Source organism: Bombus fervidus, chromosome 19, assembly GCF_041682495.2.
Source record: "Bombus fervidus isolate BK054 chromosome 19, iyBomFerv1, whole genome shotgun sequence".
In the NCBI taxonomy this organism is placed as follows: domain Eukaryota; kingdom Metazoa; phylum Arthropoda; class Insecta; order Hymenoptera; family Apidae; genus Bombus; species Bombus fervidus.
The window spans coordinates 1,603,900-1,630,300 of record NC_091535.2 but is presented as its reverse complement, the minus strand read 5'-3'; the positions used below and the strand labels follow the sequence as shown (position 1 = coordinate 1,630,300).

Here is a 26,401-nt window from a genome sequence, read left to right as displayed (position 1 = left end):
AATACACTATGCACTGTTCGCCATTATGCGTAATAAGCAGCGAACGTTAGTCACTGATTTCACGTACAATGCAAGAATCAGCACCGTTTACGGTAATCCTGCCACGCCCTGCATGTAACACGGTTAGCAGCATTCCGATCCGTAAAAGGAGTGCCGCGAATCGTTTCCCATCCTGAAACGTCCATGGGAGGCTGACTGAGAAGGCGAAAAATCGCGTGGCGTATCCCGAACAGACGCGTAATTCGGAGGCGCATGGACCGAGCAGTCATCCAGTCGCTCTCATCCTTTTCTACGTTTTGATAAAAGTTGCTCGAAGGATCTGGCAGCGTTCACAGTGCTTCTTCCTGGTAGTGTTTCGAACCCGGAGCACCCCTAAACTCCTCGCTCGACTGGTCTACCGCTTTTCTTCCTCTCGCAGCTATCCGGTCGACGAAACCAATAACTAAGGGAAGGAAAAACGGGATGGAAGTCTCGCACGCCCGGAGCATATATATTTTCGCAGCGACGTGGATATACGAGCAGTCACGAGCGCGGCAACGTGTGCGTAACGCTAGGTACACGCACGTACCAGAAGCCCTAACCCCACGAATTAATATTCCATCCGCGTAGCTTACACCAGTCTCGCAGATTGCCAATGCCGTTGCTCCCCGAGAGAACGGGCACGACCCTCTCTGGAAACACCGGGATAGGGACAAAGAGCCCGCGGATAGCGCAGGATCCGTTTCATTCGGCTACGGGAACAATGCCGGTCCGGCCCGTTCTCCACCATGGAAAATAAGATTCCAGGACGCGCAATACTCGCGACTGATCCGATGAGTTACCGCTCTCGGCGTTCCACGATATTCCTCGGGCTAAACGAGATTTCGTTTGCTCGTTGTCGTGGTCGTTGGATATCGAAAGGGGACGTTGACATACGTTTTTGAACGCGTCTTGAACGAGTTGGCAGATTTCTTGCCATTTACAAACTGGTATTTAAGGATAGATTGCGAGAGCCTGGAAATATCAACATCGCAGATGTTGAAGGAAACTTGATTTTTCTTATTTTTCATACACTCGGACTTGTTTGTTTTCTGTTCTTGCGTTATAATTAATTTCATAGAAACGTGGCAATGTAGAGATGTTGTTTGTTAAGAAAAGTCGAGTGTATCAGGTGGGAAGAACTTCTACGAAAAGAAATAATTCTATAAAAATAATCGGCCACTATCCAAATTTTAAATCAAATGAAACGCGAAAGTGGATCGATCGCGTGGAAGAACGACGTTATTAAATCTGAGTAAAATATACATGTAAATACACATATTTTGTTAGATCGTAATAGGGCGTCCTTCATCTTGTCCTTTATAGGATTGCATATGTAAGAGCTTTATGCTACCCTTCCAGGAAAACTCGAAGGGATTTAAATCGCGTGAATGCGAGGGTCTTTTCTATGACTTTCTTTTTATCCGTCCATTGATGCTGTTAAACATTCTATTATTCGACATATTTCATACGCGAATCCCCATACATCAATCTATAGCACATAATTCATGTCACTGGAAAAGAATTCCATCTCGCTATCGAAATCTTCGATCCGGCAAGAATAAACGTCTTAATAATTATCACTAAGCAATTTAACATTCACTCAACTATTATTAACTTTCGCACAATTTTTGCAACTTCTACGTTGCTTAACAAACTTCCCCGCCAAATTCGACAAAACTGTAAATTGCGAGTTTTATTTAGCCTTCTCACCGGTCGCGATACCATTCATTGTTCCTTCTATTAAACGACATATTTATCTATAATCTATAACGCTTACTTTACATGTCACTCGAAGAAATTTCGATTCACAACCAAAATCCGAATGCGGCAAGATCAACTAATAATACTCACCGATAGGTAATTAACATAAATAGTTTTTAACTTGCGCAACTTGTATTCGTCCTTACAATCTTTGCAACTTGCACGTTGTCTGCGCGAGCCAAGAGATTAACAAGGTTTTCCCTCATGTTCAGCATGAGAACCGGCAACTAAATTTTCCAAACGTCTTCCGTAAATTGCGCGTTTTATTAATTCAGCTTCCTCGTCGGTCGCGACACTCTTAATTGCTCCTTACATTAAACAGGCTTTTTCATCTGTCCGGCTAGGCAAGAATTTATACGCGGGGCCCAGTCACGTCCGTAAATCCTCGTAATCGTCCGGTGCTCGATATATCCAAGCGATAAGGGTGGGTGTCAACGCATGTTCAGCCATTCGTTTCAGCCGGTGCGTACGAACTCGCCCGTTAAACGTAGGATACACTGTTGACGAGATACAGATAATTGGAAATGGGGAATTATATCCAGCGATAGGTGAACGCGAGCCTAGCTTCGCCGGCACAAGGATAATGAGCGTTTCGCGCATTCCATAGAACCTGTTCGCGGAAAATTATAATTCGATATAATTAGTAATGATTTTCGTTTTCCACGTAGCTGCCAGGATTTTTATTATATTCGTTTCTATCGGTTGAATCGGATCTCCGTCAGACAATTTCCCAAGGATCCCGTTCCAACGAAGTAATCGATATTTTACTCGTGCGGCGGATGCTCGGCCAGAAAGTAAAGTTACCGTGAATAATTCTTTTTCGCGATAATTCGTTCGAATGCGATTGCACGGCGCAAGCATCGGCAAACGCTCGATCGAGATGGTTTCTTTCCGATCGGTTAAATTCGCGTTTTAACGATCGAGTTGTAAGGAGTAAAGTACCGAGCAATTTGATGTCTGATATTTTCAGTGAAATTTACGTAATTCATAGCCTTTTTATATCTTTACAGGCATGATTTTAAATATGAATTTTAGTTTATAAGAAAAGACGAAGATTTTTTAAAAGAAAGCTAATAGGAGCGAACGTCGAGATAAGCAGATCGAAGCAGCAACGATTCGTTAAAATAAACGGTGTGCTACTCTACTTCGAGCTTTCGTTTCTACCAGTCAAAAGTCGTTTCGTATAATCGCTCGAAAATCACAGTCTCGCGTTACACAAATTCAAAGATTTACCAGGAACGTTGCTTCGCTGTAATCGACCTTCCGTTCTCCACGTTGCTGGTGAACCGTAGCGCGACGACAAAAACGTTTACACGCAATTATACGGCGTTTACGAGTTCTTCATCGACGATACTCGAAGGCCGTAAATTTTTCGAACCACCGCTGCACGTTACACGCCGAGTTGTACACGGTAATTTTACGGTTGTTTTCGTACTGTTCGCGTCCATCCACCGTTTTTAACGACACCCGAACAACCTTTCGTTCAAGATGGCCAGACTTCCGCTTATTCTGGGTCCGAAACTCGCACATCCCACGATGCAAAAAGGAACAACCCGGAAAGTTGCGCGATGTTGCATGGCCATTGTTTCGACAGTGGCTGGAAACGAAATTGCATCGTATCTGCTCTGTATCGCAAGCTATCGTTTTCGGCGCTCTGTTTCAAATCGCTTTGTATTACGTCGTTTTATAGAAAGCTTTTAACGTGATCAGAAAATAAGCTTCGAAGAAATAGAAGTATAAAACTGTTAGTAATCCTCGTGGGTTGCGGTGCAGGATAGTGTGAAAACATGCAAATCGATAAGCTTCGTTTGACCTCCGTTTACGGCTACTTTTTATTATAATTAAAGTGTGCTTTCTGTATATTAAATACAAATTCTACACGACTACAAATTAATGGACGAATATATTCGGTTATATATGAAAAATGTTTACATATACTTTTCTTGTATATTAGTTTGTCCAACGTAACTTAATAAAAAATAACGAAAGAAGCGATTCATAACGTTACACGATCAACAACATTAGGATTTCGTTCATTGGCAACTGAGCCACCAGAAATTTTCCACCCTTGACACGATCAACTTTTTAATTAATTTACCGACGTCGTTATTATTTCCGAATCATCGAGAAAAAAGGAGATAAAAGTTCTCAGAAGTTGAACCGTGCAGATCGAACAATAGTACGTACAAGTTAAGGACGGTGAATGGACATCAGGATTGTGAGGTAAATGGGTGACTGTCGCATCGGAGGAGAACCTGGGGAACCATGGCGTATAAACCGATACGGTTATTTCGGAATATCTGCAGCCATACGCGACCACTCGATGCTTCCATTTCAATGTTCCGCCCCTCTGAGCGTAAAAGTGGCGAAAATGCGTCGAGATAGGGTGAGTTTTGCGAGGGCTGCGACTGGAGAGCTCCGCTATAATACCCCAGTGGCTGGAAACGGGCAATCGAGACGTAAACTTCGATACTCTCGGAATTAGCCTCGGAGAATCGACAGAAATCGCGGGCCGTTTGACGTTTCGCCACCTTTTGCTCGAAATACAAAAAAAAAAAAAAAGAAAATAAAACACTCGCAATGTCGTATTTGAATTTTTTAAACGAGTTCGGTCGAACGCAATATTTGCATCTGCATATTTTCTCTTTCTTGCGTAATTTTCGATTCTTGTTAAATTCGAATAGGATGATAAATAAATAGTTAGATACAGATCTCTGTTTCTCGGTATCAAAGGATATATATCTTTGGATATTACGAAATTCGTTTCGAATAGGAGACACTTCTGGAAGCAAAGGGCTCGTAGAGATTGATGATGCACCCTATAATTTACTATACGCTTTTATTTCGTTTGTATATCATAGATATAGCTTATGAGTATAATTCTACATCAAGTTTCGAAAATGGATACATTTACATTCATTGTCAATGGATTAACTTTTCGCCTGTCAATGTCATCGTCAATCGCCACCCTCGTCGTCGTCACCTTTTTCATCGTACGGTATAATACTAATTCTTGAAATAGTCAGTAGACACGAGACTCCATTATTCCGTTACTTTTATTACTCTTAACGTGGTAGGTAGGTATTGAAGGACAGCTACGCTCTCTTATCGTTCTAGCATTACATTAATTAGGTATCATCCAGCGGCACGCGAGGAACCGCGGCTCTCTCGACGACCAACCAATCGATCGAGCGATCAACAACAAAGTCGCCTCTCGATCAATTATACTCGATCGATCGATCGCCGCGGTCCCTCGCTCACTGAGCAACGTTAACGTTACGTAGTGTTAATATTTACATCGAAGAAACTCTTGAAGTAATACACGGCGTTCCATTCATTTAACGTAGGTACAGCAAGACGATAATTATAAGACCTAAATATTCTCGGTTTTCTGATATTTTTTTTCGTATGTTGCCTTTTTTCTTTTTTTCTTTTTTTTCTTTTTACGTTCGAATGGTACATGTGTGAGTATGTGTACGTTACGTATGCGAATTTGCACGGTGAGCATGTGTAAACACGTGTATATCGTACGTATACGTGTTCGTGTGTGTGTGTGTGTGTATATGTCTGTGGAGAGATTTGAAAACGTGTGTGCACGGTTCTTCCGACGAATGGTTCACGAGTTGAACTACAACAGTACCGTGAGAAGAAATTGGATGTCGAATTGTTCTACAAAAAAAAAAAAAAAAAAAAGAGAAAAGAAAAAAACGAGGAACAATGACTTCTGTTTTTGCGCAGAGAAAACAATAACGATCACAGTACATCGCGTCGAAGCATCGAACACTCGAAAGAGAAACTTTCGATATGAAAATCCCACCGTCATTGGCGACTCGAGAGTTAAAGAATGCGACATGTGCACAAACCCGGCTACGTGGCTCTTACTTTTCTAGTTACGTTTTTTTTTCCCTCCGTTTTTCGGCTCGTCTTCGACTTACTTTCTAAGAATAACCATCACTCGCGTATATTATACTTAATTCTCGAAACAATAAACAATATTTAAGTAACCGTGTAACGGCGCAGGACAATATATAGCCGACGAAAATTATTTATAAGGACGAAGAACTTAATAAAACGGAAGTTCGAGAATCGCACGATCGTTTTACTGGGAAGAGATAAGGGGAGAGGGAAATTTCGCGTTCTCGCGCGCAACGCGAAAACGCGCGAATAGCCGATGAGACAGCTACCCCTTCCTCTCTGTTCGAACGTGAAATTCTCGAGGCATCATCGACCCGCTAAGAAACTAACCGGCAGGATACACACGATGTTGTACACTCGCGAGCATAGAACTACCATAAAAAAATCCTCGTTAAAGGTAACAGTATTCAACGCACGCGCGAAAAATGGGACAGCTGCCAATAATAGAAACAACGCTTAGAGTGTAGACCACCGACACGTTCGTCCAGCCTATCGACTTCCGGAACTAGTTGTAAGCAATGGAAGCCAAGGAATCATTATGTTTGCGTGCACAACTACGATGTTTTACATTTTAATGAAAATTTTACTTAAGTCTCCGGAAAAAAGTGCTTACATCTAATTCCGAGTCTATGTGCGTAGCGGTGTTGCGTAACACACGCAAATCGATCGTAAGATTCTCTAACGAACACAGTAAAAAGAGAAACTTATATAGAGATAATATATTACAATTAGATGCATTTTTTTCGTTCAAATCGTTCTTGCTTATTCTTTTCCTTTTGTCTTCGAAAGACGATCGAATCGTTTCGTATCATGGTCGCGCATTTTTATGGCACGGAGATCTCACTCTGATGGTCTATCGCGAAAGTGCTCTCTGCTGGTTACGAGACGAAATCGACGTCTTTCGAAGTCGCAACGTTTTTATAAATATCTGTACATAATCTCGGAAACGTACAAAAAACGATAATAGCATTAATTGTATGATTAAAAAAAAAAAAAAAAAAAAAAAGAAGAAAATAAAACTCGGCAGTAGTCTCAATCACACTCTTACATTTTCGCTTCGCATTTAACAAAAACAAAACTACAAAAAACATGTAAAATAAACAGCTCATAAATAAACAATCAGATTTAGTACGTAATAAAGAAAATATAACAAATTCTTCCATCGTTTTATTCTCATCTTTTCATATTTTTAACTCTATCTGCATCCTGTCAAACGGACTCCGATATCGTGTCCTTTTAAATAATTCCATCCTTTTTTTTTCATCGCTTTTTCATGACCAATCAGTACGCATATATTCGATAATAGTTCAAAAATTTAGATTTCTGTCAAATATGCCACGTTGCTCAACGCATACACGTACATAGTACAATTCACGCGAATATTCCCTTTCATCCTGTTTCTCTCATTCACACGCTTCCGATTAATTATTCCCCTTTTTCTCATTTACGCAGACATAGGTCGTCCTTCGTTCGAAGGACACTCGCATCCCCTTTTTCTCTTCCATTCTCTCTTCTGCGCTTCAGAACGCTGTGACACCGTTTCGACCAACGCTCGAGCCACACTCCACAGTGTTTCCGTTTCACACAATTTCCTTAATTCGGATTAGAGAAGTGTTCACATACGCGCGTGCACGCATCAAATTTCCTTTTTTTTTTTTCTTTGATCTTCCAACACTCTCGAGAGCACCGCGCGAGACACGCACGTATTCCATTTCACCATTTATCGAATCGTCAAATCGATTCCAGAAGAGCGACGATGGATCGTGGTTGGTTCGTCATCTTTATAATTGCTGTTCCTTTTTACGCGAGTTTGGCAAGTCGGGCAAAAGTTGTACTACTAAATAGCGATGTTTTTGTTGTCAACGTTGTTCGTGTTATTTCCTTATTTTTGTTACTTGTGTTTTTGTGAATCTGCACATGTATATATATATATACACATATATAATACATATATAGTAATATATATATAATGTGTGTGTGTACATATATATATATATGCGTATGTATAGACCTAATCGATACAGTTTTAATTCAATATAATACATCTATAATAATGGTAAGAATAGAGCGAGTAATTCGATTAGATGTCAGGAGAAGAAAGGGTAAATGATTAAGGAAGTAGGTTGGCGAGGGATGGATGAAAGGATGGAGGTAAGATTAGGGGAGGGTGCGAAAGAGAATAAGGAAGCGTTAGGAAAGTTATATGATATGATTACGCGTCAATTATTTGGAATAATATTCTATAACAATGTAGATGCCATTAGGTAGCTTAAAGATAAGCCGAGAGAAAGCTTCGTATGTGGACGGCGCCCGCACAGTTTTTCTTCTGTTACTCTAAAAATTCACGTCTGACGCGCTGATCCTCTTCGGTTTTTGCCCGAATGATTTGGGAACGCGGGGCACGTTCTTTCTTCTGCGACGCGCTACGTTTTATTAATCTCATAAAATTAACGTCAATTTCCGTAACAAATTGGCGACACTGAGTATATCACCGGGAACATAAAATACTCGTAACGAAACTTAAAACAGAAGAAGGGGAAAAATAGACAATAACGTGGACGATCAACACGAACGCTTATAAAAGAGAAAACAATGGAAACGATGCAACGAAACGATGTAACGTAAACAACTGGCAACACGCAACGAACGATCGGTTGTTTGAAACTGTTCGTCAATGGGATTACAATTAGAAACAACGAGAGGACGGCACGCAGTCGAGGCACGTCTCGGCGCGACTTATCCTTTCAGGATGAACGAGCAACATGGTTCAAGGAAAAACGTAAAATGAACGGAATTCGGTTACTAGGGTCCCGAATGGAGCGAGCCGAGCAGAGGAGTGGAAAGCGGAAACGCCTAGGTTCCCAAATCGTTCGTTCGTTCGTTCGTTTAGTCGAAACACTCGACACGCTGCTTTCTCGGCGAGAGGCTCGTGTGAATGCGCGTCACACACACACAGCTACATTTAATTTTTTTCTTCTTTTTTTTTTCTTTCCTTTCGAACCGCAGTCACTAACGATTAAAGACTTAATACATACGTACGTATATAACATGGTCGCTACGAATCTCATCGTTGCGATTACTGTACAAACTTCTCAGCTAATTAATAATGATAATTAATTATACTTAGTACGCGTTACGTATATCCCTAATTTGTCGGACGTATCGGCGCCGCCACTTCCGCTAACCACGTTTCCTGGCCAGCCGCGTCACTTAAGTCGTTTTAAAAAACAGACTCTGTACACGCAAACGGTATTAACATTCAAAACAAAACGTAACTATGCTATGTAGTAATAAAAATAATAAAAATAGTGTGGTCGATAATATTATCAATAATAATAATATTAATATTAATAATTCGTAAATAGAGTCACGTGTAAAGCTTTTCTACAAATAGTTACACCGATTCTCGGGACTCGATCGCGTCACGTGCATCTTTTCCCTTCTTTAATGTTCTGTTTTCTTTTTTTTCCCCGTAAAAAATTTCTCTCCCCTTTCCATTAAATTTCTTCAGTTCCCTTTTCCATTCGTCCTTTTCTTTTTCACATTCGTATTTCTTTTTACGTATACATTGAGCCGAAGAAGATTGAGGCGCGATCGCACACCTTCCTTTTATTACTTTCCGTCCAGAAAACTGTCGATATAGAACAGAAATAACCTTAAACCGGCAGCACGAAATGCATCACGAACAACGTATCACGCCGATCAAGGTCGCGCGTTTATATTGCTACCCCATTAAATTCCGTAACTGAGATTACGTAGACCGGAACCGATATGCGACTTGCGTGCGTCGACAATTTTTCTCACAGTTCTCTCCGCTTCTACGTCGCTACGGCCACGTGCGTCGATTCTCCTCGATCCTGCTCCGAAGAAGGTATAGTTGTGTCGCCAGAAGTCGCAATAATACAACGTTACGCACGCAGGCGAAATCGTAAGAAGTAAACCGCGACATGTCTAACATGATCGCGCTAACGTCGGACGCGAACAGAAACGAGAATCGTGAGTAGACGGACTTTCCAAGTAACCAAGTACGATTCTTCGTTCAAATTCCTTCGAGCGAGCGCTATGAGCTTCGTCTTTCAGAAAATTCGTCGAAAGTGTTCGACTTATTGTTTGTCGTTGGAAGAAACAGAAAGGAAGAAAAGAAAAAAAAAAAAAAAGGAACAAAAATTATAGAAATAACACATAGGAAAGCAAAATAAGCAAGAAACAAATATTCGGTTCCATGAATTCGATACTAACATCGATCAAACGCGCGTCTCGTCGATTCTCTTAACTATCAACGTCGTCGTCGTCATTGTTGTCGTTGTCGTCGTCGTCGTCGTTCGTTGGCTGTGTTCATCGAACTGCGTCAGTATTAATTGGGACCCAGCGGCAACTATATATTTTTCCGAGTATCCCGTTCCCTCGGAACGTTCCATTCCTATCAACTGAACCGTATATCCTACCGTATCTTATTATATTTTATATTCTATGTCGTTCGCGTAAACGTAATATTCTTTTTTCTTCGCTTTCGTTTATCTTGCTCGTTACACGTTTAAGACATCGTTACAATTAACGGTATGCAGAGGTATATTCTCTATGTGGAGGTCTGAGGAAGGTGGCGTGGAGGTTGAAGGAGCAAGAAGGGGACGGGTGGGGATGAAGGTGGATGGAGATAGTTTACATGAGTACATCTCGTGCGTAAACTCGCATGCTCAGCTTAATCGTTACCTTTACGTACGGCGATATTTATGTATAATAGTACTTTAGGTAATTAGCGGTATAGTATTAATATGAATACGGTTTTTATCCATTCACTCACTCTCTCTCTTCCTTTCTCTCTCTCTCTCTCTCTCGCTCTCTCCCTCTCTCTTTCGGTCTCTCGCTCGCTCAATATTACTTTTCCTTAGATTTTCCCCCTAAAAACGATGCGATTTCACCTTGATTACGGACGTCTATTTATTCTTTACTTTTTCACTATATAATAATAGCTGCTCTAGCTGATCTAAAAATTGTTCCTTTCCTCCCTTCGATTTAACAAAATCTTATTTTTTTCCCGCTTCCTATTCTTTTGTCGCGTAGATTTTTTTTTCCATTTCTTCTTTTTCTATTAATCTTTTGCTCTCTATGTATTTTTACGTACGTCATACGTATTCTAAATTTCATTTTCATTATGATACTACTATCAAAATCTTTCTTTTTCTATTTGTTTCTTCGTTTTCCGAGCACGGTAGAACAAATTTTCTTCCCCTTTCGTTCATATACATATATATTTATGTATGTATATATATATATATATATATAACGTACTCGTTATTTTTAACAATATATAATACGGTATTGTGTACACTATGATTTTACATCGTAAATAGATAGTCATTGAGCGATTCGTACAACAGATCCTCCGCCTTCCTGGAAAACAAATCTTATGATTTTTCTTGCTTCGAGTTACGTATATGCGTTTGTTTGCAGCGTTTCAACGATTCGTCCGTACCTCTCTCCCAAACAGATCGATAAGCAATTCGTCGATTTCTTTCAAAACTTTGAAAATCAAACGAATCGCTGGAAATCGCGAGTAACGGAAAAAGATCAAGAAAAGGCGTTCGACAGGAAGGAGAAATTTTCGACGCGGAAATCTCAAGAATATTAACTTACGGAAGACCAAATGACATCGACGATACATTCCATATTGTTTCGTGATAAATAATATTAAAAACCGGTCGCCATCCGAATCGATAATCGTCGAATACGGCGGAGGATTATTTTGTACGGATCGACATTAACGGGGAGGAGAAAAAAATAATTAGGTAATAATTTATATAATCTGAAAGGTCGGCATTTCTTTCACGGTTTCCCTTACTAGTCCTCTTCATCGTTACGAATTCTACGTAAGTAAATAGCAACAACGGCTTCTATATCTATGGAAAAAGGTCTACCCTGACACCAAATTACGTATTTAATGTACTAAGAGTGAGATACTCGTCCGGTGATGTGTCTTTGTTTGCGTAAAAATCTCTTGCGTGTATTTAGAAGTTTATTCTCTCTCTCTCTCTCTCTAGTGTACTTCCGTTTTTTTCTCGTCACGTTTTCTTCTCTTTTTTCCGATTTTCTCGCCCCTTTTCCTTTTTACTACGGCCACTCGTACGTTCGATTATCGTCCGCGGAAGCACGTTGCTGTCCCGTGATGCTGGACGCGAAAGTGTAACACAGAGATACTCGGACACGGAAATAACAAATCGATGAAAAGAATTGAACAAGAGAAAAAAAAAAAGAAGGAAAAAGATGGAAGGAACAGAACGAAATAATCATCTGTTCATTTTTAACGATTTCGATACTCGAATTAACACGGCTATATATATAATATGCTCGATATAACTATGATAACACTACGTAAAATTAACAGACAAAAATTAACATGTGTCAACGCGAAATGAGCGAATAACGTTATTAAGAAGGAAGAAGTATGAAAAGAAGAAAGAAAAAAACAATCGTAGTTGGAAAATAAATTTCTCTTAGAAGAACGTCGCGTTCGAAATGGTCGCGGGATCGGTCATGGATCGTGACCGCGACCCAATTAAACAATGATCATCGCCAATAGCGTAACGATAAATTATCTTAGATAATATGGAAAACGTGCTGCTTTCATACAAGTTATCTTGTATTAGTAAAAGCCTTAGCGATACCTTGCGCGATATCATCTGAGATCTAACTGAAGCGATAAATGAATGTGAATGCTCATCGACGAGTCAGCCCCTCCCGAAATCGACTACTACCTGAAACGTTTCAATTTTTTATGCGAAACACGGTCGTACTGGTCGGGTTTATCGGAATGAACGGCGTTCTCGAACGTTTGAAACGTTCGTTCATCGAGATAGTTTAAAACATCGTTATCGAGAGATCGAAAAAATACGTGGAGAAGAATAATCTCGTTTTCTGTCTGATCGATGATGATCTTTCCCCATGTAGTTTCGGATGTAGTTTCCTAACATCTTCGTGCAACGCTTCATCGCTCATCGTGGTTTCGTCAAATTTCCTCGTAAAAAAATAAATTTCCGCGCCTCGGGCTTCCTCTCGACTAATACCTGGTACTAATCGAGAGGAACCGACGGACATTCAGTTTTAGAAAAGAGAGAATTTATCGTTGAAGGAATACCAATCGAAGCAACGACGCGTTTCAACGTCGATCTTTTTCAACGTTTCGCGAGAGAACATGGCCGATCCGGGTCGGAGAAACGTATGAAAAGAATGTATAGAAAGAAAAAAGAGAAACGAAAAACTGAAGGAAACACCGATTCGCAACGGGTTCGGTTAGAACACGGTTAAAGGATATTTGCGTCAGCGAGAGCAGATCTGGCGTAGTCGGCACGGACGTCAGAAATGGCAGAAATATTATCGGGAGCGACGTTAATTTACCTAATTACAACGCGAAGTCTCGAAGAGGCAATCACGAGCGTAAACCACGGTTAATTAACTCTGGAAAAGGAGCTCAGCAAATGGCATCGATTTGTACCACTAAATTCCTCTCTCGTGGAAAGAAGTCGGCCAGCGGCACGAAATTGCTCGTGCGCATACAGTCGAATGCATGCGCCGCTAGTTTCGTTATAATCGGTAAGAAGCGCGGTATCCGAAGAAGGTATCCGAGGTATTCAAAGTCCGCAATCGCACGATAGGTATGTTATGTTTTAACGAGGGCGTCGAGAGTTCTCTGCTACGATCCGTTTGCCATCCTTTCCGCCGCTCATTCACTCGCGCGAGACTAATCGTAACGCGAGTTACCCCGCGTTATCGGTTCATCCCCGAAGAACAAGCTGTATCGAATCTACGCGTATACCGTGACATTCGATTTTCACTCATCCTCTCGCCATATCCTTCTATCGACAATAGAGAAACTCTCGTCGACCAACTAAACTTTGATCGGGATATTTCGGAGAAAGCTGGCGGATATATACGTAGACGCGAAGAAAAGATATCGCGATGAACAATGTTGGTAACTGTCGTATGGTGAACGAGAGATAATTAGAATAATCGATCGAACTTGAAATAGAGAAATTTGAAAGGTCAGGCCCGCGATCGTCCATGTTCCTTGGTATGGCGGAGAGCAACGAGTTTCGTGTCTCCCTTTTTTTTTTTTCTCTCTCCGTTTTGATCGTTCAGCGGAATTAGACGAATTCTTCGACAGCCTCGTTTAATTACTCCCTACCACTCCTCCGTCGGTATTAATTGATCGTCTCGTCGGCGCTGCCGTACACGGGATCTTCTGTTATACGGCAGGGCGGCGTTAATCCTTCGGCCTCTCCTCGTTCAAGCTAATTCTAGTTCGTCGGTTTCCGACGCGCGATCGTTGGCTCCTCGTGTATGTCTCTGTGTGGCAGTTATCGCGCCAACTGATCATCCCCGCTGTTCATCACCCGGCAATCGCGATGACTCGTCGCGCCCGATTAACAATTATTACATTATACGCTCTAGGAATCAGTCACAGGCTAGGTCCTTCCTTTTGGCCCAGCCAAATAAGTACGTAGTATTTTTTTTTTTTTTTTTAAATATCTTTTTCCGTTTTTTCTTTTTTTTGAGGGTGTGCTTCTCGCTTCTTTTATACGCTTCGCTTTTCTACTACGCTCCTCTCTCTCTCTCTCTCTGTTTTCTAACGACTACGATTACTTCTTCCGCATCCTATTTCTCCTTCGTTCCTTTCTTCTTCCGTAAAAAACAAAAGAGACAGACAACTTGAAACATCGTTGCGCGCTTTTCTCTCTCGGTTCCCTCGTTTCCTCCACAACCTTTGCAATCCCCGCGTCTCTGCCTCTTATCGACACCGAGTCTCATCGGAGAGGGGCAATGGCACAACACGGTGCACTATTGTCGTTACTCCGAGTCGTAATCGTTCGCCTTCGTAAAACCGTCCTCTGCTGCGTTTCCTCTCCGTTTCCCTTTCTTCTCTTTAAACTCGATACGAAAACAAGAGAACAGAGATCACTTGATAAAGTCTTCGTAGTACGCGTACTACGTAAAGCACGCGAGAACACCTTCTTCTCAGTCAAGAGAGCGGGAGGAAAAAGAAGTCTCGAAGAGACAGGCCTTCGTGTCCTAGTCGGTTCACGCCGGAAGAGCAAGAAGAGGCGCATTTTTCGTGCTTGCTCGCGTTAGTTCGATTATTTTGTTTTTTTTTCTCTCTCTCTCTACACGTTTGGCCAACCTCTTATCAGCTACTTCGCTTCGATGTATGCGTCTAGGCTGCTGCGTCCAGTCTCTTGTTTCTTCTTTAAAAGAAAGACAACCGGCTTAGCAAAGTCTCCTATGTGGGCACCTTACTGACCGCCTTCAGAAGATCGCTCTGCGTCTTGTCGAGACCGCTCACGTGATGTTGCTGCTGATGCTGCAGCGCGGCGTTCTGCTGCTCCTGCTGTATCTTCGCTTGCTTCTCAGCCTGCTGCTTCTTCATCATGTCCTGTTCCTCCCGTTCCCGCCTGGCCTGCTCGTTGATCTCTTTCACCGCCCTCAACTCCTTCTTCAGCTTCATCCGCCGATTTTGGAACCAGATCTTGATCTGTCGTTCCGTGAGGCAAAGGGCGTGCGCAATTTCTATTCGTCGCCGTCGCGTCAGGTAATGGTTGAAATGAAATTCCTTTTCCAACTCCAGCGTCTGGAACCGTGTGTACGTTTGTCGACCCCTACGCCTCGGACAACCGTTCGGCCCTGGAAACGTCAAAAACGCAGATTTGCCTAGGTTAGTTTTTTTTATGCAGGAAAATTTGTCTTTTAACCCTTTGCACTACCACAGTCAACTCCTGCCACGTCGATATGCTTACCACGCTCGTTGTCCCCTTGGTCGAAGATAAATAAAACGTCGCGCGAGTTACTCGAATGATTGGCACATTGATAGTGAAAATTTGGAAGAAAAAGTTGACTGTTGGCTCGGTACAATGAGCACGCAAGAAGTGCAAAGGGTTGGGTGATCAAATTATATTCAATAGCTGTACGTTTGAAATTAAAAGCTTCCTTCGCTGACGCACGGAGATCGATCTTGAAGACGAGTTTCGTTTACGAAAGCTGTTACTCTATATGGTGCACTGACTCCATTGTGATTATCCATTATTGATTTATTTATTAAACTCGCTTACGTAATTGCTGAGCGATTATATGCATTAGCCGGTTACTACGTATTAGTCGATCCATCAACTTCATAAATGTCATTAGCCGCGAACACCAACTACGTGCAATAAAACTGCTACTAATTTCACCTTTTTTCGACCATATAAATTTGCCGTTCTTGTTTCGTGACCGTCTCGCGAACGTAAGAAGGAAAAGAAGGCTACCCCGATTACGAACGAGGTTTTTCGTTACGTAAAGTTCAATTCTTTTTTCATGGAATGACCTGCGTCTCGCCTGTCGAGTCACAAATCTCAACTCTCTCTTCGCTTTCTCTTTCCGTGAAAAAAAGCAACAAGTTCGGATGGTCAGTTTATTGCAGGGGTTGAACGAGGTAAAAAGTAGAAAGTTTTGGAGAAAAAAAAGTCTACGTGTTCATTGTAAATAGGCGTAAAGAAAGATTGAACCCTTTTTTGAAATATCTTTTCGCCCAACTTTCTCTGCACCCGCAGAGTCAAAGTCGTAAAATGGGATACGCAGAGCGCACTGAATTTTTTATGGTGTTTAGGTAGCTATCGAAGCACATGGCCGCGCTAACCAGGTAAAGACTGACGCTTGTCACCTGGCTTTACCTGGTTTCGTATCTGAAAACTTCGCTTACCTAGCCCTTTAAAAACCTATCCGAAACAACACGCGATCCCAATATCTTCGACATTTCCATCCAAGTAATTACGCAAGCCTTACGTTTATCCATACTAATTGATATCTTTTCACTTTCCATTGCTAAATACCTAAGTACTAAGAAATTACGCGAACGGTGATTTAGAAGTTTCAAAGGCATACACAGTTTGGTTATTCGCGATTTATACAGAAGAGAACGCAGCGTAAGATGGCCGCGAGTTGCACCATAGACGCGCGATAAACTTCTCACGGGCAATTTTCGCAATTGGCTCGAACGTAATTTTACTTTTGGCCGGCGGCGTAGAAGGGTGGGCTCAGCGTTTTCAGTTCGTCGCTGAGAAACCGGTTCTCCGGCGCAATGAACAGTCAGCCATAATACCATCATTCTCGGGAAGACGCTGAGTGGCTATATGATTGCCACGTGATGAAGCAAATACGCGCTACCGACTACCAAAAGATAGCGAGATTTTGTGTTCGATGAATTTTGTCGTTGATTCGTGCCGAAATCGTGTTGTAACCGATTAGTCAAAGACGAACGATATTCGATGCTTATAAAATCTTTGCCCGTGTCCTTTATCTATCATTCGTCTTTCAGAGAAAATTCATTTCGCTTCATGGAGATGGAAAGATAGATGACTTTCCGTGAAATTTGCGCGAACCGTCGCAAATCCCGAGCAAGTATCCTCCAGTAACTCTTTAACCGGCGTATTTCTCCATTTTCTAGTTCGCGAACAATGCTTTGAGAACTGGAAGCTCTCAGGAAAGCAGCTAGTAACACGCGACATGACCCATCCTGTCGTCATTGTTCAAAGCCAGACAAGAAAGAGGAAAAAACGGAAAAATCGCGAGGGAATGCAGAGAATGCTGATATTGAATTCAGCATGGCCGTTTGCAGCAGTGCGGTCCAGGATTCACTGGGTGTGTATGTGCGCTTGTGCACAGCCTCCGACGAGGTTACACATATTCGCCAATTCCTATCCATGTGCTGTGTCGATGCGATAGTAGTGGTTGTGCGTACGGTGCGGGTACGGTCGTGAGATCGGTGTGCGAGGCAACAACAACGGAGCCAACGTGGTTTTTCGGCAAGCTTGTGTGCGTGAGTTTAGCTCACGTAGGAAGAGAGCCCGCGCGGCCGGTGCAGCCACAGCGACAGGGTGGTTGCTGAAGCTCGAAGGGTGGGCCATAGGTTACCTTGGCAACCGGAGGGAAAACCATTCCATCCTGCTGGCGGCATATCATGCCAGGGGCGAGTCAAGCAGCCAGAAAACCCTTCGTTGCATCCTCCCTGCCGGTCCCTCCTCGCCTCCAAGCCCTCGCATCGCTTCTCTCTCCTCTTTGCTCTACAGGCACCGCACGGCTCTCAGAATTCGTTGGTTCGTCTCTTCTCTCGACCACCGGTGAACCCGATTGTCCCCACACACTTCAACCACCATAAATATCTACGGGACCATCGGCCGAGCGCTGGCGCGAGCATTATCAACAATTTCGCTGGATCAAGCTAATGTCCATGCAGAATTTATAGATAACCGTTCTTGCCGCCCCTCCGGAGGGAGCTGTCTGGCCAGGATTTCGTCGGACGGGGTTAACAGCTGGGCGTGAAGCTCGTTTGCTCCCGGGAATGCTTAATTTATGTACCTTCTTCCTCCTCTCCTTCGAATATCTTTCAATTTCTCCTGCTCCCTTTGCTTTCGTTCAAACAAGCGAAATACGCGGCGAGCAAGAGGTAAACGCGTCCGACGTTTCAAACGTAGAGAGGAACGAGGCGAGACAACGCTGCAAAGGAAATTGGCCGACGTTAGTTATTTTCAAACGGCGTGGCACCGATAACCCTCGATCGAAGATCGCCGATAACCTCGCACTATGCGATTAATAAAAGAAAGTGACGAAAGAAGCGTGTAATATGCGTCTGCCAGTCTGGCACAATAGATAATCCCCTCTTCCTCCCCTAACACACTACAACGACCATTTTCACTCGTTTTATGACCATTCATTCTCGCGTCCTCTGTTTGTTAATAGCGCGATAAGCTGGTTTACATTTGCAATTGATAATTGATTAATCATAAATCAACAGACTCGTAACAATCCTACAGATTGGCGATACAAACAAACAGAGACATCGAGAAACGAATTTTTTCGCATAATTTCATACTCGTCGAGAACTTTTTCCATAACGAACGAACTCGTGGTTCGTTCTACGTTCGTGTCGAGGGATCGAAACTTCCTCGATTCTATTACATCGCAATCGCGTGACAGGGAACGAGCACGGTGACGGTGATTGACGATGATACCACCCGTGATTTCTGCCTGCAAATTCCCGTTAATTAACAGCAAGTCGCGAGTGATTCAGGGACAACGGAGTTATAGCTGACAGACGGTGGTCCATTTTGGCAGAGGGCAGCCGTGTGATACGGCATGTGCGTGGTACTACACGACGCAGCCTGTAAACGAGAAGGGCGAAGGCCTGCGCCTAATTGCGGCCATATATTAAGTTTAATACCTGCTTTAGGTCGCCGCACGCGGCTTCACCGTTCGTCGAGTAGACGAGGATATTGCGGAAGTTTGCCTGACTGTGTTCGCCTCCCCCTACGATTGCCACCCCTCGGTCGCGTTTCCTACTACCGAGATTCTATCAATGTTGCCCGATCGCACGGTTGTCCTCTTAAGTTCGCGAATTTATACGAAATCCATGGAATCGAACTTTAAACGCTTCGATTACGCTCGATCGTTTCTCTCGGGAAAAACTTATCTCTCGTCCACTGAAGAGACGCGAGGTTAATTCGCTGGCTGAAATAGGGCGTTCGAGGGGCGGTGCATGAAACTTGGAACATGTAACCAAGTTTATACGTTCGAGATGGATTCACTAATGGAGGGTTGGTCATTTCGGAAGCTTCGCCCCGTTTATTCGGTAGAAAACTTCGCTCTTTCTTCTTTTTTCATCCTCTTTATCCACTATTTTATTGCGTTTTGCAGCGTTCTAGAATTTTCAACGTTTACCTTCGAATGCTCTAATCGACCTGCGTATTCTTCGATAAAACATCGTTGAATTATTCATTACGATATCTTGTAATTATTAGCCATTTCAGTAAATAGCAATTATTTTTCATATTCCAACGATGGTTAAACTACAAGGTTTAGTGAAATAAATTTAAAGTTACTTCGATATATTGTGAATAGTCGCGAAACTATCAGCTTCACGATTCTACACGCGAATCGATAAGAAATGCGCTTCGGATGACATTCTTTCCCCTGGACACACCCCACGTTAACGTGTCATCGTATCCGGCAATCTTCGATTACTTTCCATACTCTTCTCGCCCTATACGATAACCAGAGACGCGATAAATCGTTTCCAGGACGGTTAATGTCAGTATCAGGCTGACCATCATGACCATCAAGGGCCATATTCGCTGCGATATCGAAATCGTGGAAAATGATCCTCCCGTGCGCGTTCACCCCGCAATACTTATCAGTCCTTCATATTTTTATTTCGTGCATGGCGGCAATCGTAGAAACGGTGGTTACGCAAGTCTGCTAAATACCCGTGGGGATACCTCGTCGAGTTTTTGCCGATGTCTTGGCGCAACGACCAAGGGAATTGCGCAACTCCGCGAAAAACGCATGGAAATCGCCACAAATTACGCCGTGCGCCAAGAATTCGCAATCACAAAGAGAAAGGTGCACGCCGCGTGGAAAAAATCATCCGCGTTGCGTTCCTCCGCTTCTGTGTTACTTCTGTGCTATTACCGCAATTGTAGAAGAAAAGAATGGAAAACGTTTGGTGCAGTTAACGCGACAAGAACGGGACGTCGATCGAAATCAATAAAAGTCATGCTTAACGAGATTACGATTTACAATCGTGAAACCGTAATAATAATAATTTCGAGGGTCTAGCAAAAAGGAGAAAAGCGGCGTCAAGTGGAGCGGACTGTCGTTCATAGCGGAACGAAACGGTGGGCTGCCGTACGTACCACAATAGCGACGCCAATAGAGGCCCAGGTTATCGTAAATCTAGACGAGCGATTAAACGTCAAGCGCGCGCCTCGTACGTTCCGTGTGGTTTTCGCTTCTTCCGAAACGCGGTCGAAAACAATGACGGCGTTGCTTTAACAGCCATTTTGAGTCTGGCCATTCGCACGACGGCGTTATCGGGCGACGGTGCTTCGTGGTTATCGGTCAACAAGCGCTTTTTCACCGTCCGTCGAATATCACCGTACAGCCTTTATATTTCGTTGCGTAAATTACTCCGTACCGCCCCTCTTTCTTTATTCGTTCGCATCACGGACACCATTAACGAAACTCGATTAAGAATACGAAATGCGACTATTTATAAACACGCGTTTCCCATTTGTTCTACGTAAGCCACGTCGCGGAGCCGACAAGGTTCAATAACTACAGGTTTCCTTCGACTTTGACGAGTTTGTAGTAAGGCCACACAAAAGTAAAGGTAAATCGATTAATAAATAATGTGGAATATATCGAGCACACTTTACGTCCACTTCCTTCGAACGGGGATAGAAATAGAACGACGTTTCGTAGGACGGATGAAAGGAGCAATGGAGGAGTTAGGAGGCGTTAGGAGGAAAGAGCCGTGCAGTTTGAAATGGAAACGAGATACAGCCACTGACAGCCGGAATAGCGTCGATCGCCTGGTAAATTCGCGTCTCGAGTTTTATTCGTCGTACGTTTCACTTACCTTGTCGCTTTTATTCGGCATTATTTACGCGACCCTGAGTTATTATTTCACCGAAAACACCGACTGGCCGTGTTCACGGGCGGTAAACACGTCTCATTCGCCGCAACACCTAACCGTTCCCATATATTTGCGTTCCGTGTGCTCGCTTTTTCCTACGCGCCAACCCCTTTCTTCCTCTTCGTGTGTCCGCTAAAAGCAACCCGCCTCGCGTTAGCGAAGTAAATTCAAGGATGAGTCATAAAGCGCGCATAACTCGCAATGACGCCGCAAAGACCCGATCGAGCCGACTCCTAACGAGATCGGGATTCGTTAAAATTTCTGTGGAATTCCTGGTGGCTCGTTCAAAGAAGTAAGAACGCGCTCGAGTAACCGGATAGCATGGAGATACAGTTGCCAACGAGTTTTAATCGTAATGCAGTTCCGTGTTTGTACGCGGTTGATTCACGTTTATAAAAATGTCTATGCCGAACTCCCATTTGCATGGCTAAGTCTTGGAATTTTATATCGACGAAGGAAAAACAAACAGGGTTATACGTCATTCCAGACGATCGAAACGTATCGATTAGAAGAAATTACACAGACGGTGCCACCACCGATACAAACAGCGGAATGTCACGCTTAAATTAAACGACCAGATTTAATCGGCCGTCCTTTCGTGTACCGATTACAATAATCACCCGCGATCAGCGGTGCGCATAAAATTACCATAAATGAATCTCGCTCGGTCATGCTCGGTATCTCCCATGTCTGTTCCGACTGTTCTCTCTTTCCCTCCTTTACATTCTCTTTCAAGCAGCTGCATAGACAGAGTTTTTCCTACGCTCATGTCGACACGGGGTGCTGGGTCGTGTTTTCCGCAATCTGTCGTCACACCTGGATTCCTTTCCAGTTCCACGTATACTTCCAACGCTAGGCGATCTCTTGGCAGGAGTCGAATAAGGGCAACCACGAGGCTACGACCGTGGAAAGGTAAGAAATTCCGGGAAGCTTTAATCGGTCCGGAGAAAGGGACAAGTCACCGCGACCAATCAACGCGAGGTTAACGTCTAGGTTCGCTAGATATTTGCGGGGGATGGCAAATCGGCCACGAAAAGTGCGAGGATTAGCCGGATAAATCGCTCGAGCATGGTGGAGCCTGGAATTGCCACTAAGTAAGAGAGAGAATGAGAGAGAGAGAAAAAGAGCGAAAGAGTGAGTAAATGGAGGAGTTATCGCGACCATTTTGCCCAGTCTCCGTCTCTGTCTGATACTCGTACACGGGCGTCCTTCTCGTTCGGGGAACGACAGAGGAACGAAGCCTTCTGGCTCGTTCGGCCGTTCTCTAGCGGAGGCTGCAGTGACCCGAGAAGGCGATCAAGCGATTCGTGGGTCGTGGCTGGGCCGTATCTTCTCTCCCGTTCCCCCTTCGTTCGGCCTGTCTACATTTTTCACCGGCTCCAGATTTTATTTGCCCGCAGTGCCGCGAAATTAAGCCGTTTTGAGATATTTATGAATGGATCGGGCACCAGCGCTGGACCAGCCGCTCGAACAAAGAGGCACGCCAGCGCCCTCGTCCTCCGCCACCACGCGATTTGCGACTGTTGTCAAACTAGATGCTGCTGCTTTTTCGTTCGCGCGATCCTCTCTCTCTCTCTCTCTCTCTCTCTTCCTACATCCTTCCGCCCTCTCTTCAGTATTGTCTATGGAATTCCTCGAATGGAGCCGGATAGCAGGCATATCTGCTATATGATGTCACGTATCCGAATACATTAGTCGCTGGTCATACGGTGGCTTTTTTTAGACGGCAAACGGACGAAGACGTGATTAAAAGTTAAAATCGTCGTGGGCCTCGTTAAAACTTTTGGCAAAGCGAGCCGTGTTTCATCTTATAGAATGCCATTTTCACTTTCTATATTTTACGGTACGTGCGTCTCTTATCTTTGAATGTCTTCTTTTTTTCTTTATCGTTTTTAAATGTAGCCACAAGTTTTTTTTTATTCAAGGCGCTGCTATAAGAGGTACGAAGATAAGGTTATCAAAGTTCGATGCTCTATTTGTCGGCTGGAAATTTTACGATAACTCAGACCCGTTTCGAGAAAACGACCTCTGTCAACATGTCCAAAGAGAGTTCGCTCCGACTCTTCCAGTAATTTCATTCACTCGTTTGACAAACGATCACGGCGTAATGATCTCGAAATCTCTGGCAGCGGCACCGTACCAATAAGAACCGACGTTACTCGAATCGCCTGATCACTTTACCTAACTATGAAACCCGTCGTCTACGTACCGGTTCCTAGCGTCTCGTGCCCAGTCGCGATAGCTACGTACGAGAGTAACAGCGTACTAGCCGCGACAGCACACATCCGAGAACTTAAAATCGCGTAGGAGGCGGTAAAATATACTTCTTTCGAATTTCCCGTCGCGTCGATAATCTCGTCATCGACGGGAAGAAATTTGTGCACCAGTTCGATGGGTAGCTCTATTTATGGCGAAGAACGCGACGAAAGATAGCGAAGCGAATGCAATCCGTGGAGAAAGATAGACGCGAGGGATCATCCATCTGTCGTCAGCCTAAAAGCAGTCTCGGCTTTGCTGTCCATTTTTAAAAATTATCGATCTCATCCAAATACGTTACACGTACCGCTCGGTTGACTTACGATCTACACATTCTCGAGGGGAACCAGAGCAAGGAGCGATAGAAACACGCGGTTGCGACGTGGGTGTCTTTAATCTGTCGGGCAGAAACGAGAGGAAAGGAAAGAAAGAGCAAAAGGTAAATGGCGAAACGATCTCACGGGAGACTATACGTACAGGTGCTCACGCACTCTTTCGTCACGCGTGAGTGTGCGTAGGTATAGCATAGCTTCCATCAGGACTAGCAATAGGCTTAAATCCCGATTGGTTGGACAGCTCGTTTCTCTCTGGTGTGTGTGGCGAGCTATGCGTTCCAACACGCGCCTATGTACCGTGTCATGGAAGGGTGTAGAAGAAGGGGGGGTGGATATATATGAGGGTATGCCGTTCGTATATATACGGGGTGGTAATAAAGGATTCCGACAAGGATGGATGGTGAGAGGGGAGAAGTTTGCTCCATTGTTCCCGGTGGAACCCAAACGTCATCTATAAGGGTGCCTCCCATTATCTGCCGTGTATCTGCCTCACGCACACGCATTCAGCCAACCAGAGTGGGGACGCGTTACGCACACAACAGTGAAACCGGCGAGATCGGCTCTCTACCCAGATGCGCGACATGGCGGTGCCTTTCACGGTGTGTGGAATCGTATCTACATGGCGGCTGACTGTGCAGCTATTCCTTCTCTGGCAATAAGCGCTCTAATCTCCCACGAAATTGTAAAGTCACCTTGGCAGTGAAATTTATAAGAGAAGCCCCCGACCCGGTCTGATGGCACGAGCAACGCGCTCGCATTGCACCTCAAAAAAAAAAAAAAAAAAAAAAAAAAAAAAGAAAAAAAGGAAGAGAAAGACGGAAAAAAACGCAAGTGGTATCTAGTTGTTTCTTCTGTCAGACGATACACCTTTCTTTGTCTCATCTCCTGAACCGACTGTACAAAATATTGCTGTTTACGACACAACGAGAGAAAGATGATCCCTGTTCGCATTCTTTTCCCAAGAGAGAACACAGGTTTCGATTTCGTCGAGAGAAAAAGAAGCGTGGTCCGATAAACGTGGACGACGATAGAGGATGGTGGTAGCGCACGTGAGAAAGAATTTCCATTATTCGACGTCATGAAACCGTGCGAGCGCGATAATTCGAATGCTATAGCGACCCGCGTAAATTGCATCAGTAGCACCGGCGCTGAGCTGGAAACGTTACTGGAAATGGTACAAAGCCGACAAATCGTCCATGTCCCGTAGCAATTGCGATATATCCTCGCCGAATACGACGCGTTATGAACGGTCTATGAGCGCGATTCGTGCGAGTCACTCGCGCACGAACGTCTAATTAGCATACGTGATATGCCTCGTTTATTTTTTACTTCAGTTTCATTTCCTATGTTTCATGGAATGAGACGTAACGCCGTTCGATCTTTCAAATGGCGACAATTCGAACAAATTTGATCAAAATCGTAATCTTTTACGATTTAAATAATACCAAAAATAATATTCTCTTGTCCGTTTACCCTTTTTCGTTGTATTTCAACTTAAAAAGGGCGCTTACATTTGTTAATTGCGCGACACACAGCATGCATAATTCTCGTTGTTGGAATGGTATCGCGGTGAAGCGGTTGGCGACCGAATCTCTCAAAAATAAACCAGCCGGCAGCACGCCAATCCTAAAATACACGTAATCTCGTGCGCGCGCTAAATGGAGGGCCTCGATACGATCCTCCGGATTAAATTTTAATTTTACAATAAAGAATGACGTATTAGAATGCTGTTGGCAAACATTCCGTCCCTCGTAAGAGTCGTAAGGGAGGCGTGCGTCCCCTTTCGTACATCCTGGCTGACGCCACCCCTCTCCGCCCCCATAACAGGCCAGCAGCGCGAACAACCACCCCATAGAACCCCTAAAACTCTAATTACGGCCTTACATTCCCTACCGACCGTCTTCTACCCCTGCTCCTTTTCAACCCCCCTCATATTTTCCAACATTCTTCCTCTCCGGCCGGGTCCTCCTCCTCTTCTTCGCCCTCGTCACTGCTACGCAGCCCTCTCCTGTGCACCATTACATGCAAATGCCACGGCTGTCTCCTTCCGCTAATAAAAGTCGTGGCCGCGCAATTTAGAACATCCGACGTACAGTCGCAACGGCTTCCGAAAGATACTCGAGACGAGACACGGAATAAGTTCGAGGAGCTACCGACACGTCGGCGAAATTATTACTCATTAGCAACACCCCGGAACACGACTGCGATCCCGGTGTTTTATGTTACCTACTGGCCGTGCACCGTTTGAATTGTTGTTTAAAATGCTGCTTAAATTATAGCGAAGCGGGTACACGTCGTCTTCCAGCGAAACTCGTAAACGTTTTTAGTGCGCGTTGAAAAAAACCAGCTGTCCTCTTGTGCTCCCTGAATCCTGACTAATTTTTCCACTTGTGTTCGATTGTTTGAAATATTTAAATATTATCTTTTATTTGATAACTTTCGTTTCGAAGCTTTTGTAATAAGGTGGAACTCGATATATATTAATTAGACAGAAGTAAAATAAGACAAGAATCGTTCCTTTATTGAAAGAAACAATTGGAACGGATAAGATCTTGGACGTAGGTAGCGGTAAGAGCAGGAGCAGCTATCGTCGCGGTGAGGAACGTTAGGACCCACA

The 26,401-nt window shown here is 43.7% G+C and overlaps 1 protein-coding gene across 2 annotated transcripts in view; it reads right to left on the bottom strand.

The window, feature by feature from the left end:
• Window positions 1–4,604: 4,604 nt before the first annotated feature.
• Window positions 4,605–26,401, bottom strand: part of LOC139996815 (homeobox protein abdominal-A homolog) — a 42,601-nt gene continuing 20,804 nt past the window's right edge. Inside the window, exon 3 of one of the 2 annotated variants that reach the window (XM_072021326.1) lies at window positions 4,605–15,396. In XM_072021326.1, coding sequence (XP_071877427.1) covers window positions 14,969–15,396 — 428 coding nt within the window. In that variant the 3' untranslated portion in view covers window positions 4,605–14,968. The remainder of the gene's footprint in view (window positions 15,397–26,401) is intronic. The other variant, XM_072021327.1, reaches the window with a different exon arrangement.